This window comes from Aspergillus piperis (genome assembly GCF_003184755.1).
Source record: "Aspergillus piperis CBS 112811 unplaced genomic scaffold BO85scaffold_22, whole genome shotgun sequence".
Classification (NCBI taxonomy): domain Eukaryota; kingdom Fungi; phylum Ascomycota; class Eurotiomycetes; order Eurotiales; family Aspergillaceae; genus Aspergillus; species Aspergillus piperis.
Genome location: NW_020291612.1, coordinates 67,292 through 81,639, shown reverse-complemented (window position 1 = coordinate 81,639; position 14,348 = coordinate 67,292). Strand labels below are relative to the sequence as shown.

The 14,348-nt window shown below is 47.5% G+C and overlaps 7 protein-coding genes and 1 non-coding gene across 8 annotated transcripts; 4 read left to right on the top strand and 4 right to left on the bottom strand.

The window, feature by feature from the left end:
* Positions 1–125: 125 nt before the first annotated feature.
* Positions 126–1,698, bottom strand: BO85DRAFT_441983 (uncharacterized protein; the record flags this gene model as incomplete). The annotated part of the gene is made up of 3 exons (XM_025658821.1): positions 126–128; positions 234–950; positions 982–1,698. 3 exons carry the CDS (start codon positions 1,696–1,698, stop codon positions 126–128), a joined length of 1,437 nt encoding a protein of 478 aa, XP_025511577.1.
* A 975-nt stretch (positions 1,699–2,673) lies between these two features.
* Positions 2,674–3,486, top strand: BO85DRAFT_523336 (class I SAM-dependent methyltransferase; the record flags this gene model as incomplete). The annotated part of the gene is made up of 1 exon (XM_025665337.1): positions 2,674–3,486. The coding sequence occupies one exon, from the start codon at positions 2,674–2,676 to the stop codon at positions 3,484–3,486; it is 813 nt and encodes a 270-aa protein (XP_025511576.1).
* Positions 3,487–4,076: 590 nt separating this feature from the next.
* On the top strand, positions 4,077–5,197 carry BO85DRAFT_523335 (aldo/keto reductase; the record flags this gene model as incomplete). The annotated part of the gene is made up of 3 exons (XM_025665336.1): positions 4,077–4,510; positions 4,569–5,105; positions 5,164–5,197. The coding sequence occupies 3 exons, from the start codon at positions 4,077–4,079 to the stop codon at positions 5,195–5,197; spliced, it is 1,005 nt and encodes a 334-aa protein (XP_025511575.1).
* Positions 5,198–5,560: 363 nt separating this feature from the next.
* BO85DRAFT_491783 (NmrA/HSCARG family protein) lies at positions 5,561–6,632 on the bottom strand (the record flags this gene model as incomplete). Its single annotated transcript, XM_025663736.1, has 4 exons — positions 5,561–6,081; positions 6,154–6,205; positions 6,250–6,387; positions 6,450–6,632. 4 exons carry the CDS (start codon positions 6,630–6,632, stop codon positions 5,561–5,563), a joined length of 894 nt encoding a protein of 297 aa, XP_025511574.1.
* A 970-nt stretch (positions 6,633–7,602) lies between these two features.
* On the top strand, positions 7,603–8,772 carry BO85DRAFT_462700 (C6 transcription factor; the record flags this gene model as incomplete). The annotated part of the gene is made up of 2 exons (XM_025661866.1): positions 7,603–7,705; positions 7,736–8,772. The coding sequence occupies 2 exons, from the start codon at positions 7,603–7,605 to the stop codon at positions 8,770–8,772; spliced, it is 1,140 nt and encodes a 379-aa protein (XP_025511573.1).
* A 354-nt stretch (positions 8,773–9,126) lies between these two features.
* On the bottom strand, positions 9,127–9,216 carry BO85DRAFT_t237. The gene has a single exon. It is a non-coding gene; the product is annotated as a tRNA-Asp (tRNA).
* A 1,049-nt stretch (positions 9,217–10,265) lies between these two features.
* BO85DRAFT_503633 (uncharacterized protein) lies at positions 10,266–11,128 on the top strand (the record flags this gene model as incomplete). The annotated part of the gene is made up of 2 exons (XM_025664245.1): positions 10,266–10,608; positions 10,680–11,128. The coding sequence occupies 2 exons, from the start codon at positions 10,266–10,268 to the stop codon at positions 11,126–11,128; spliced, it is 792 nt and encodes a 263-aa protein (XP_025511572.1).
* A 514-nt stretch (positions 11,129–11,642) lies between these two features.
* On the bottom strand, positions 11,643–12,351 carry BO85DRAFT_503631 (uncharacterized protein; the record flags this gene model as incomplete). Its single annotated transcript, XM_025664244.1, has 3 exons — positions 12,081–12,351; positions 11,942–12,022; positions 11,643–11,894 (listed from the first exon to the last, which is right to left on the bottom strand). The coding sequence occupies exons 1-3, from the start codon at positions 12,114–12,116 to the stop codon at positions 11,643–11,645; spliced, it is 369 nt and encodes a 122-aa protein (XP_025511571.1). The 5' UTR covers positions 12,117–12,351.
* Between the last annotated feature and the right edge of the window lie 1,997 nt (positions 12,352–14,348).

Genomic DNA, 14,348 nt, shown 5'->3' with positions numbered 1-14,348 from the left:
GGGCAAGGACAAAGTCAATGAAGTATCTATCATAGGAATAAATTGTTGATTAGGATATAATAGGAACGAGGCGATGATTATGATTATTAATTGCATTAGTAACCTATCAATTAGGTTGCCAAGAACTACTGTACAGACCATTTAGCGTAAATATCAGCTTTTAACACCCCGAAATATTGGAGTAATATTTTGAACTATCGAGGCCAAGTAAACAATCAATACCAATCACGTACACAAGCACTGATTGTCACGATGTTCGTGAAATACACCGTCGAAACCTCAGTATACACATCCTCTGCAGGCTGCAAAATCGTTGGAGAGGCCATGACAGCAGTGACGGGATAGATTGTAGTGCCCACGGTGATGGTCTCGGTAGTGAGGAATGTAGTTTTATCCGTATTAGGACAGTCGGTCACTTGATCTGGACAGGAAGTGACAGTGTGGACTTGGGTGGTAAGGATTGTGAAAGTGGTAGAGTGTCCTCCGTGTGAGGAAGCAGACTCCGGAAGGCTGCTGTTGTAGGTACTAATAGCGGGCTGCGGAGGGGTTAAATGGCTCGGTAGATTGGTGCTTTGGTTCGTGAATGAAGGCATATATGGTACCGATGTAGATGCCTGAGGAAGTTTGGTTGACTCCGGACTCGACGATGCGTGGATAGATGTGGTGGATGCTATGTTTTGGCTTGATGATTGCAGGGATACCCAAGGGCTTGGATGTAAAGATAAAGCCGAACTTGATGTGATTGCAGGACGCGAGGTAGTAGACATCGCAAGTCTTGAACTCGGAGTTAATGTTAAAGTATCGCTGGATGAAGGCGAATGTGAGCTGCTGAGCTGTATAGCGATGGAGGAACTTGCGGCAGCGGATGGCTGGTTCGGCATGGATGACTTTTCCGAGGTCGTGAAAGATGAAGAGTCAACGATAGATGCAGACACAGAGGCCAACGACAACTGTATCACTGGTTTTGAGGTAAATACCGACGAGGGAGTAGTGGTTCCCAGGGAGGTGACCCGAGTGCTGGAAATTGCGGGGATAGAACTGGATACTGCGACTGGAGATGTGGAAGTTGGCATAACTTGTGGAAGTTGGCATAACTGACACAGAGCCAGTCTGAGTAGATAATATATCCGGCATAGTGATAGTTGACGTGTATGTCACAACAGACACGATGGTGGATGTTTGCGTCATAAGGCCCGTCGATATAGAAGTCTCGGTAACTGTGCAAGGATTGGTGGTGAAGCGCATCGCCGCCCTGTAAGAGGCAGCAGAAGTAGCAGTGAGCGAGCCAGTTAGGAGGTAGCAAGCACGGATCGCCGTATTGTAATTGACGCCGTTACACTCAGTACTTAATTGCCAGCATATCAGCTCGCATTCATATAATGATGCGTAGTTTGCCGAGGTGACAGTCGTCCCTCCCTCTAGAGAGACGCCCGAACACCATTGTTGGAACCAGTTGCCGACGAGAGACCAAGCACCGTCCAAGGTACAGAATGGGTCCGCATACGACTGGGTAGCACAGGTGGTAGTGGTGGTTGAAGCTGAAAGACTGGTGATTGTTCTGGTCACTGTGTCGGTATAGGTAGATGTCAAAGTCTCAACTGAGACCCTGGCTGCTGCTTCTGGCTGGACGGTCAGAGCCGCAGTCAATTGAGACAGGGGTAGCAGAACAGTCAGAGATCTTGCTATTATTCTCCCCATGATTCCAATGGCTGAAATGATCAAAAGAACGTAATGGTGTGTGTTGGGAGAGAATAGACCGTGTTGCGGTGTGAAAGAATGACTGAAAGGAACGAACGACAACAGCCCTAATTGTCATCTTCCTTTGTGGGCGCCCATTCTTTTATAGCCATCATGATAGAGATAAACGAGGTACTATTGGCGGGTACCTGGCCTTGGACTGGGCTAGCGGAAGTTTTCCAGTTGCTAATATGATAAGTGGAACTGCAGAAGCAGGTTTGGATATAGTAGCCGACAAAAGCTTTTAGCGTCAAGAAGTGGCAGAAGCCAGAGTATCAGCCTCAATGTGGTAAATACATGAAATTACTGTAAAAGCAAAAACCGAAGGTTTCAGAAACATCATTTGAGAAAGATATGGGTCCCAATAGGTGGCACTGTCGCCGGATAATCAGCATGTAGGGTTCAATTTCCATAGCATCTCCGGTATCGCTGCGGGCTAAGATGGTGATGGCACCAGTCCAGAACAGACTGTGACTATGATCACAGTACTCTAATAGGCCTAGTCTCTCAATAACCCGGTCAGGGCTTCATGTATCAGCAAACATATGTGGCTCCGAACTAGAAGCATATTCAAGCTCAAGCATAGAACATGACCCAAGTGGGTCAGTTACCAATGACCGGAGATGGTTGTGCGGGAGCTGCGATGTCCGCCCGCAGCAATGATCAAAGGATGCTGCGATCATGCAATAAGAGTGATTTTCCGCCTAGATTTTACCATTCCCTGCATCTTACTTGATCCATATATTGGCTGGAGAATCCTTTTCCGAAATGCCACCATGCCGATCGCGTTGACTCCAAGTCAGCGAGCGACAGCTCCACCGATATCGGCCCGTGGCTAGCCATCCACAGCAGCTATAAAGGAAGCAACGAATACATGCCATTCCATTTCTCATCAACAAATCTTCATCCATACTTCAGAAAATAAAAAAAAGCAAAATGCCTGAGACAGCAACATACACTCACGGCCATCATGCCTCCGTGCTTCGGTCCCACGGACAACGGACCGCCCTCAACTCCGCTCAATACCTCCTGCCACACCTCCAACCTCACATGAAGATCCTAGACATCGGCTGTGGTCCGGGCACCATTACTGTGGACTTGGCTACTTATGTCCCGAACGGCTACGTTACGGGCCTGGAAATGGTCGACGATGTCTTACCAGGCGCCCGACAGGTCGCCGAATCGCGAGGAATCAACAACATCGAGTTCGTCACGGGTGACGCCAACAACCTGGCTTACGCCGATGAATCATTCGATGTGGTCCTCTGCCATCAAGTTCTACAGCACGTGGGAGATCCCGTGAATGTTTTGAAGGAGATGCGCCGTGTCTGCAAGTCTGGCGGTATTGTCGCCGCGCGCGAGTCAGATTACTCGGTCTTCGGGTGGTACCCAGAACTCCCTGGACTACGACGCTGGCTGGACCTGTATGATCGGGTGGCTCGAAAGAATGGAGGCGAGCCCAATGCAGGTCGGTACTTGCATGTCTGGGCACGTCAAGCTGGATTTGAGAAGCCGAAGGTCGATTGTACTGTGAGCGCGTGGTGCTTTACGAAGCCGGAAGAGGTTCAGTGGTGGAGTGGAACATGGCAAGAACGTGCGTTGAAGTCGGCCTTTGCTAAGGGAGCCCTAGATAATGGATTCGCGACGTTGGAGGAGCTCGAGAGTATATCCAATGTTTGGCGTCAGTGGGGGGAGGATGAGGATGCTTGGATATCCATTCCCAGTGCGCAGATTATCTGTCGTAAATAGAGATATCATGGCTTATCAGTTATCGGTCGGCGGATAGAGTCGGTCTTATGGGCTTCGAACCCCGAGGCATTTCTTCGGAATAGTTGTGGCTACTATACATGTAATCCACTCGAGACTTTAGTGTGCATATTGGCTTAGGTAATTTTTGAGTACCTAGATGTCAAATCTTGTAATTTGATTTGTCTGCTCGTAGTACTGTGCCTCCAGAGCTTCCATCATAGATGCCCAGTACGTATCCAACATGATGCTGATTGGGTCATCTTCGTTTTTCGGCGATTCCTATTGGGCGGTTCGCATTCCCACGCCCGTGATTGGCTGGCCAATCGTAGCCCCATCTGTGCTTGATTGTGTATGCCTCAGAAATCCTGGATACGGGTTTTACAATGGAGTTTGATGCTTGAAGGAAACCATAAGTTCCAGTAGCTGATGAACCCTTACATCCTCTTTGAACGGCATATAAATATCCGCTCTACAACCCCCCTAGTCTCATCATCTTTCCATCCCATACACTAGAACTCGTCCATCATTCCAAGTGCATCAACCCAACTTTACTACTATTGAGTCTACTTCACAAATCAATTAACCCAACAATGTCCACCCTCCGCAAGCTAGGCCATAGCGGTCCCCTTGTCAACGCTATTGGTCTCGGTACCATGAGCATTGCCGGTGCCTACGGCCAACAAAACACCCGGGAAGAGAAGCTCGCCTTCCTAGACCACGCTCACTCCATTGGACAGCGATTCTGGGACACGGCTGACATCTACTTCGACAGCGAAGCCGTTATCGGGGAGTGGTTCAAGCGGTCTGGCAAGCGCGAAGACATCTTTCTAGCAACAAAGTTTGGTCTTAGCTATGATGCCAGCATGCAGCAAAGTATTCGATCTGACCCGGAGTATGTCCGAATGGCATGTAAGAGGAGCCTGGAGAAGTTGGGTGTTGAGACTATTGACTTGTATTATTGTCATCGGGTGGACGGGGTGACTCCTATTGAGAAGACCGTGGAGGCTATGGTTCAGTTGAAGAGGTGAGCTATAACTTCAAATGTGCTACGATAGGTTGCTTACATGAGATTTTGGATACAGAGAAGGGAAGATTCGCTATCTAGGACTTTCGGAGGTCTCCGCTGCTACTCTGCGCCGTGCACATGCTGTTCATCCCATCTCAGCACTGCAAATTGAGTACAGTCCATTCTGCTTGGACATCGAGTCTCCCCAGTCTGACGTGCTTCGTACATGTCGCGAGCTGGGCATTGCTGTGGTGGCGTATAGTCCCATAGGTCGGGGGTTATTGACGGGCCAGTTCAAGTCGAGAAGTGACCTGGGAGAGCAGGACTTTCGATGCATGATTCCAAGGTATTCTGAAGGCATGGACAGAATCCTGAGTATAGTGGAGAGGTTCAAGGAGATTGGAGAGGCACATGAGTCTACGCCGTCGCAGGTTGCGCTGGCGTGGCTGCTTGCTCAAGGTCCGGAGGTTATTCCCATTCCAGGTACCCGGAGTGTTAAGTACCTAGAAGAGAACGCTTCAGCGGTCGATGTGAGATTGAGTGACGAAGAGGTTGCTGAGATTAGGGATCTGGTGCAGAAGGCCAACTTTGTGGGAGATCGTTATCCTGAAATGTAAGTTTCTTGGTGATAGAAAAACTACTGGCTGGTAACTTTGTCTAACTGCGTCTAGTATGCCAATCTTTCCTGATACTCCGGAACTGTGAACTATATCATCCTGACTGCGGAATATGGGTTGGATAATATTTTGCAGATCCGTAATCAATATTTAATGATTGCAATAATTGATATAGCCAGTCAATGAACTCAACGTGCTGTTACCAAATTGTGGCGCAGATGCCCAAATAATCGGACTTCAATCTAGAAATTGAAGTTAATATCTTCTGTTCCCCAAGAAAACCTGAGTTCCTTGCTTAACATCTAATCACTTTTGATTCTTCAACTGCGACAAAACCGCGCTGTTTCTCAGAGTATCTTCCAGTGTAGTCAAGGGTTCCAACAAAACCTATGACAATGTGCAACGGCAGTTAGTATTGTTCAAAAGTACAAGGAAGCATAAGCAAAACTCATTATTGACTTGCCTTGTGGCTTTCCTCGAATCCGGCCCCGCCGAAGTATCCATACTCCTGGATATACTGAGCGGCCTGAGAAACACCCTCACAAACAACGTCAGGAAATCCCTTGGTAGCCATTCCGGCCTTGAATGTCTCCTTATCCACCGATTGGAAGCTTATATCTACACCAGTACCCTTTGCTACGGCGATAATATCTTCGAAAGTATATTCCTTTCCGGCGACATTACAGTTTTGGCCGAGCGACTTGCCAGGATTCAGAAGGATACCCTTGACAAACTTACCCAGGTCAGCAGTGGGGTCAATGATGGGCACTTTGGTCTGGGCGCTTGCTGGTTCGGAGAAGGCTAGCATGTATGAAGGAGGTGTTGTCGGAAGAGGTGTCAGTATCTCAAAGAAAAACGTAGCGTAGATGGCAAGGGTGACAATGGTGTGCGGGATCGAGAGCTGGCGGATGTAGTCATCAACACGAGCTTTGCTGTCGAAATGCACCACGCCAGTGAGTTTATCATTGGTGACTATCCTTCATTAGTCACACATCACAACAATACAGAAACGACACAATGAGTGAAGATAATGAAGTGACATACTCCGCGAGATGCTAGGTAAGCTGCTCCAGATAAGATGCTTGACATCCAATTCCTTTTCGTTTTAGCATATCTCCACAATGTACTAATATGTCCTACCTTAGCAATATCAGCCACGTTCATGCCTTGTCTAGTCTCGGCGGCAGCATCAAAAGTCTCCCAGAAGTTCGTGACCGCAAAGACAGCATAAGCATCTTTGATAGCTAAGCGAAGGGAGTCTTTGTCTTCAAGGTCGGCCTATTGTCGTCTTCGTCAATGACTGCCCCGTAAGCCCAGTGGGGCGGTTGGGTGTGACCTACCTTCATTAACTCCACACCTTGCTGAGCTAGAGTTTTGGCAGCCTGCTTGGAAGGGTCTCTGGTGACTGCCCGGATGTTGAACTGCTTTGATGCCGCAGGATCGGCCAGGATTGCTCGAACAACCGAGCCACCTTGAATGCCCGTGGCACCGAACACGACGAGGAGCTTCTTGTCTTCGGACATATTGAGAATCAAAGGTCCTGTAATGTGAGATAGCAGAAGAAAAGTAAAAGGGTGTGGATTTGTGGGGACTGGTTATAAGCAGCAATTGTACTCTATGAAATGCCAATGAGATGGTGCTTTTTGAGAGCCTGAAGACTGTTGCTGTAGTTAGGACAGGAGCACGTATTTATATTTGGCACCTTATTCCCTACAGATAAGCTAAGTCATTCTGAATTTCTAAAGATGATAAATGCTCTATGGAAAAGATCAGCGTCCATCGTCCGAGACAGAAGACTCAGAGAGGGTTATATCACTAGCTGCACTGTGATTGGCTCTCTCGCAATACCTTCCAAAAGGGCTTAGCGCTGACAGAACATGTGATGGGAGTCTTTATCTGTTCCTTCCAGTTGTTCTTCCTCGTCTTTCTTCTCAGTAATGCTTTGAGCATGAGTCATTTATTTGTCTACATCATGAATTTCGTCTTTGTGCAGCATTACCTATGTGATGTAGCCTTGCCTACTACCGTTGCATGAACGACAGCGATCTTAACCCACGGCCGGTATCGGACCAGCCGATACTATCAGAATGGTCCGCCACGGGAGATTATCAAGAGGCTGCCAGGTCTGTAGGACGAGAAAGATCAAGGTACTGCTCATTAGTCTCACTCTAATACAAATTTTTCTATGGTTTTATCCTCTTATACTTTATATCAATGCTTATCGGATGGACCCAACAGTGCGACCGGGCGCGACCGCATTGCAATCAATGCCTAAAATCTGGATGGAAATGTCCACAGTATGGTGATACTATAGAGAGGATGTTTCTTCATCATAACCCAGAGAATCCAGACTCAGATTATGTTCCCAATGCGACAATTGCCTTGCCGGTTATATGTAATACGGCAAGAGTACAAAATCCTGCATTATCAACTGCCAACATATTAGGCGGGACCATAGTCCAGTCCACAGAGTCTCGTGCGATCGAGTTCTTCATGTCGGCTCATACCTTCCATAACACCGGCCTCATTCGGGGCCATTTCGAGTATCTATCCATATTTAACGATTATGTCATGAATGAGCAACGGATTGTCGCGAGTCTCCGTGCTGTTGCGCTAGCAGCTTAAGCTACCAAGTTTCAACATGTTGCTCTTCTCAAGAAAGCCAGACAGTATTACGTTGCAGCGCTTCGACATATCAATGCAGCCTTATTGTCCTGCCATGAAGCAGCAAAGAATGCTACCATTATCTCGATTTTGTTACTAAACACCTTTGAGGCTCTGACTTGTGAGAGTGAGGACTTCCCCTATCAAAGAGAGACTCACTTAAAAGGTGTAGCGTCGATATTGGACATTCGAGGGGTGGGACTTGTGCAATCTTGTCCCGGGCTTCAGTTGTTTCGTCAAACCCTCCTCTGCATTTCAGTGACATGCATAATGCGCTCATTTCGAATACCCATGGGATTGGTAAAGCTTCACCGCCACACTGCTGCTTACATGGATACTAGTGATCCTGCGTGGAAATTGTCAGATATCATGATAGAACTGTCCTATTTCCACGCAATGGTCAAGGACCGTACGCTCTGCGATCCTGAGAAAATAATTGCATCTGCCAAAGAAATAGACCACAACCTCTGCTCGCTCGCGGGGAACATGCCCGAAGCTTGGCAATTTCAGGTCATCGAGTTAGTGACTACATCTGAACCCGTCATGGGAACGCAGTATCATGTGTATCCTGATGCATGGGTCGCAGGTGTGTGGAACAACATCCGTGCATGTCGGTTACTTTTGCATGGTGAGATCAAGCAGCAATTGGAGAGTGTGCTGGACACTTCTCTATACGATGCTGTCCAGTATCAGCACTCAGTCATAATAATGCAACAGGTCGTTTCAGACATTTGTGCTTCCGTGCCTCAATACTGTGGTTACCTACCAGTAAAGTCTGGTAGTGTATCATACACGCAAACAGTCAGCAATGGGATCCCCGCTATCGCCGGTATCTACCTCCTATTCTGGCCTCTGTTATATGCCGGGCAGATGGCTAATTCGGAATATCAGCGAGATTGGGTCATCAATCGCATGCGCTATATCGGCGAAACAACCGGTATTCAGCAAGCCTTTGTGTTTGAGGATATACTAAAGCGGGGTGTGGACCCTTTTCAATAGACAAATGCCGAGAGCAGGGGTCTTGTCGGCTCTGATTGTGACGATCACAGTATCGTAAGAGATCATTCGGGAAGGCCATGGGTGTCTCGGGTAAATTGTATATCCTATTGCTGGATATAATGGATATGAAATGTATAAATACAACAAGGGTCCGGACGGGATAGACCTGTGTAAGCTGTGCAGAGAATGAAAGACAATGCCATTCCAGGACCAGTATTAGGATTGTTGAAGCCAACCCATCAAAATGATTTGGGCGGCAGCGAAAGTAGAGTCCATTAGTTGGTCGAAACCTCACTCACAATGTGGGCTGGTGATATGTACATAGCCGATCGGATGATCGGCAAAAAAAGAATTCTCCCCGACTGGGAGTCGAACCCAGGTCTCCCGCGCTTGTTCCCGAAAGGGATTGACAAGCGGAAATCATGACCGTTAGACCATCGAGGATTGGATGAAGTACAATATGCTAATAAGTGTACTATATTGCAAGATGAAGCTGTTCTCAAATTCACCCTGATAGCGGCCGGTCGGCATAGTGAGCTTCACAGTGACTTCTCTGTAAGCATGCTAAAACACACCCCATCATGCATGGGATACCGAATCTCTTCATTTTCTATTAGTCAGAACTTGACTTGAATCTCTCTGTCATATTATTACCGGCATTTTAACGCAATTATAAGGTTGCTACACGTTATTCGTGCTATGTCAATGCCCGTTGACGAAAGTATATATGCCTCCACCGAACGGCTTGAACTTCATTGCAACAATTGGTAGGGCATCAACAGTCAATATATGCCTTCCACTTACGTATGTTACCAGTCAGAGATATCCCATCTGTGGCTTCCACTGGTCACAGTGTATCTTAAAGTTAATGACGTTGACATCCACCCAAACAAAAATGAGCAGTAGACCGTAAGGTAATGGACCAGTTTAACTTTGAAGGGAACCGGAATTTATTTCAAGATGGACCTAATGGTTTCATGCCTCACCCTCGCTACCAGAGCCATTCTTGTCTACCCCTTGCAGATACTAGGCTCGCGAACGGGGATCCATCTAAACCGCGGAAAATGAAGCAGACAACTTCACGGTAGACATGGGGAAAAGGATCGAACGAATATCACAGAACCCCCCCGGGGATGCTGTTAGAAATTCTTAGATCACATCTCGAGACCATGAGAATACTACCAGTTTTGCGACCGCAACAGAGCATGAAAATCCATGCCAGCAGCGAACGATTTCTACCCAGATGAATGCAGAAGTTCCTCACAATGCCAATACAACTACAGCTCCAAGGGCGCTGATTATTAGCGGTATTCTACTGCTTATAGCGCTGGCCTTATACGTTCTTCGAATGTACACGCGCTTTCGTCGAGTATATAAGATTAGAGCCGAGGATCTCATATTATCGCTAGCAGTGGTAGTTTTACCTCATATCAAGCACCGAGAAGCAGTTCTGACGATCTAAACAGGCCTTGGAAATTGTAGCATACTCCATGATGGCCGCAGCAGCTTCCTATGGCCTTGGTCGATACGACAAATTTCTTACACCAGACAACAGAGCCCAAGCCCTGCGGTTCGTCTTCACCTACGAAATGACGGGTATATGGGCTGGAGCACTGTTACGAGTTTCAGTAGCAATAATACTTATATCACTTCACCGGGCTAAGATATGGCAGGCTATTCTGTGGTGTGCAGTATCTGTTCAGCTTGCAGCAGCGCTAGCTTCGACCATCTGTCTCTTTATCCAATGCAGACCCTTGCGTGCGATGTGGGATGTCGTCCCTAATGCTAGATGTTGGGCACCGCCTCAACTACATATATATGGCTTTGTATATACTGGTAAGTATCTAACATGCCGTGATTTTTCGAAAAAGCACAATATAAAGCTAATATGACACCCTGGCTGGCAGGTATCGGCATCCTTACCGACGTCATATTCGTTATCATGCCATTACCCATAATCTGGCGACTACATCGACCTTTACGAGAGAGGCTCATAATCGCGTTTCTGTTGTCTCTGATTCTCTGTGCTACGGCTGCCGCTAGCGTAAAGCTCTACTATGTACGAGTCATTGTGCTCGAAGGAGAGCAGCTACGTTCGCTAGTGGCGCCGACGTTATGGAGCAGAATCGAAGAGATCGCCCTTATTGCTGCCGCTTGTGCACCTTCGCTAAAGTCTTCGACTGAAGATGGCCTACGTCAGTGTTGGCATTGTTGTGCGAGACATCGTCAGCAAGAGCGACCGAGCAGTTGTGTATCTGAATCGGACCGTTCCAGTTTACACGCCTTTCTGGATCAGTATGCGTCTGCCTCACTACGTGTGCCGGAGCGGGCGTACCGGAAACTTGAGGGAGTCTGAAACTTTGGTGCTATGGATCATAAAGTTGTGATATTTGCGATGACCTTGGTGAGTGCCTGGATAATGGCGGGATTTTGCTGGTTTCCCTAAGATTGACAGGACCCGGGAGTGGGGGATTGGAGAGTTGAACCAAATATCTGCAGTGTGTTGCTTATGGGCTGTAATACTATCCTCACTGATTGACCTTTTAGTCTTCGAGGAGGAAGTCGACAAGCCTACCAGGAGACTCGGTAATCGAAACTGTGTATGGTATGACACATAACCGATGCGTTGAATTAATTCGAGACACGTACATATCTAAGGACAGTTCAATCTGGAAACAGGATATAAACCAACCAAAGACATTCTCTATCAATATAACATATCAGATATTCTGGGGAGGAACTGACCCGGATATCAAATGCGTCAAGAGGAACCAGTGTGTTCCCCCGTATAGTATGCAATGAAGCTCATCAACCCAGTCCTTAACCATCGCGAGATATCCTACAAATTCAGGCTTTTCTGCCCTCGGGGCCTATAGATCTTGATCACTGAAGCTCGGGTTCCTGGAAAGAGGACTCCTTGGAACTTGTGTAATGGCACTCTTGTCCTCAAAAATACCATCATTAGCCTCCCTAACAGCATTGCCAGTGCTTGGTACCGGTGCGAAGGGGTGCGAAATGCTCTCACGGACAGGGTGAGCCGTGCCGGTTTGGATATCGCCGTTGTCGGTCACTCGGTGAGCTGCGGAGAGGGCATAATCTCCTGAATCGAAATAGGTCCGTTTCTAATGACTGTCAGCTATGATGAAGAGTTATCATGGTGTTGTAATACCTTAGGCTGCTGTCCGAGGCTGCCCCCACAAGGCAATCTTCCGTAGGTAGTGAGGATACGCTTGTCGCGCTCGGAAAGCGGCTTTGCAGAACCATGAGCATATGTTATCCATAACAATAGATGGAAGCGTCATACATACCCGATCATGAACTTCGTTGTCACCTTTGTGGTCCATTCAGAGCGCCAGGGGTTGTAAGGTGCCATAGAAGCATATGGTGCAAGTACGAGGCCCTCGGGCGAGATGGTAAGTCCCTGATGTTCTAGCTAAGTATCCCATTCTCAGTTGGTTAATGCATGACGTATCGGCATGTGACGAAGTTCCAAAATGGTGCTGTTCCATGCGTGAAGCCGCTTTGGTTATCGGCTGTCAGCTTTCGTTCCATGGAACCAACCATCCCCCCAACGGATAAGTTGCACGAGGGCTAAGCCATGTTCTTGGTTAGATGTGCTGTGGGCCTGGTCAGGGACCGATTGGGTAACCAATTATGAGTGGGCGGAGATATTAGTCTGTCAGCTGACAGCCAAATGACGTCCAATCAGCCGTTCGGTACCACTAGGCTAAGCATGTTGGCGAGCAGATAAGCAAAGTAAGATCTAAGAATTACAAGAATCATTCCTACTAGCATCTTAAATGCCTGCTGCGTGGCTGCCTAACTTAGCCACCGATCCAATTAATAGGGCATGTGCCTGTATGTAACGCGTCCAGCCCACCACCATCAATCTCGAATAACTTCCTCTGAAGAACACACGTTAATGGACGGTACCGCTCTCAAACCTAGCAGGAGGCACCGATTGAATAACAGATACTTGCCTTGTCGATATGGATGTGGGTGTGGACTTTCCAAACTTTGTAGACAGAAGGTGCATTTATATGTGAAAACAAGGAGGCACTCAATATATACCTACCTACCTGTTGCATCATTAAGGCTTGCAAAACAGGCCAATTTTAGAGCAGTGCGGCTGTCGACTAAGATGTCACCAGCAGCCAATTGGATGTGGTCTTGGACATTCGTCCATGTTGTGGGTTCCAAAACGTGTACAAGAACTTTTGATTATTAGTTCTATCCCATATACTCCGTAGCTTACGCGCCGTTATTGTCATCCACATTCTATTCTGGAAGTGAACTCGTCGGCTTCTGAGACGCGGATAGATAATAGGATTGTACTCGAAGTAAGAGCCCATTAGACCGGTATCCAATCACTGTATGAGAATTGTCCCGAGGTTCCGGTACCCTAAGTAGTGCCAGCTCCTTGCTATCTTTCCGTCCTCGGCCACTTACAAGCCCATGGCTATCCGTTACGCGTGTTAGAAAGAACGCCGTCTTTTCTTTTTGTGGATCTCCCCGGGGAAGCAACATCACCATTAGTTGAGTGAAAATGGACTAGTAGACGCGAACGGCTGAACTGCAGGGCAGTCGAGCCCTGATGGGCGAAGGAAGCAATGGACAAGGCACTAAAATTAGTGGGCGCTTAGGCAAGGCTTTCTCCGTTCAGCACTTCAATGGTTCTGGGTAGATGTTGAGTCATTGACGCTGTGCTAAGGGGATACGGAGGGTTTGCGCATTGGCCCCATCAGCCTTCCTAGGGGGGCTGTATATCACTGGTGAGTCCAGTCCGTGAATGGCGCTTAATCCTTAACTAAAACTGAGCCTCCATGGCTTATATGCATTGGAAATTATCTGCGTGGTTTTCTTCCTGTGTGAAATCCTTCGCACGTCGCTTTGGATAAAATATTTTTGAGGCCTCCGAACCAACCGTCTTAGGGCCTCATGCGAGGTACCCATGTCGGATTCACTCCCAATAGCCTGAAATAACGTCTCTCCCTTCAATGATTCGACATTAGCTTAAGTTACGCGCTATATCGGCAGCATTCAAGGCGGCTAGGGAACCCAACGTTTACTCGATTACTCATTGGTATCTACAAATGAACCAAGGTCATACGATGATGCTGTTTGTCATGCCGTTTAATCCCCACATCCAAGGAGGTTAGTCGCACTGCAGGGTCATCTAGACAGCAATATCACGTATTTTGCGTGATTTTGGCTCTGCTCGTGTTTATTCGTGCTCTATGTATGTGTTGACTGGGTACTTGGCTTCCTTTACCGGTGGCAAAGGAAGCTGGATTTCTCTTATTGACTCACTTCTTCCAATTTGTGATTCTGCTCTCGCGCCCTATAATGCCCACTTTTCCAACACATTGCGCCATCATGTGTAACTATGCATTCCTTTTATTGGGCTTGTCGCGAGCAATCGTAAGGGCAGGATCCGGTCGTATTACGATCCTTATTCCCATGACCCATCGACTGGCTCTAAGAAACTTTAGAACTCATGCCTAGACCCCTCCAACTGACTCGCAGCTCTCAGCTCGGCTACATCTTGGACTGATCTTCAGGTATGTGATGGCTTT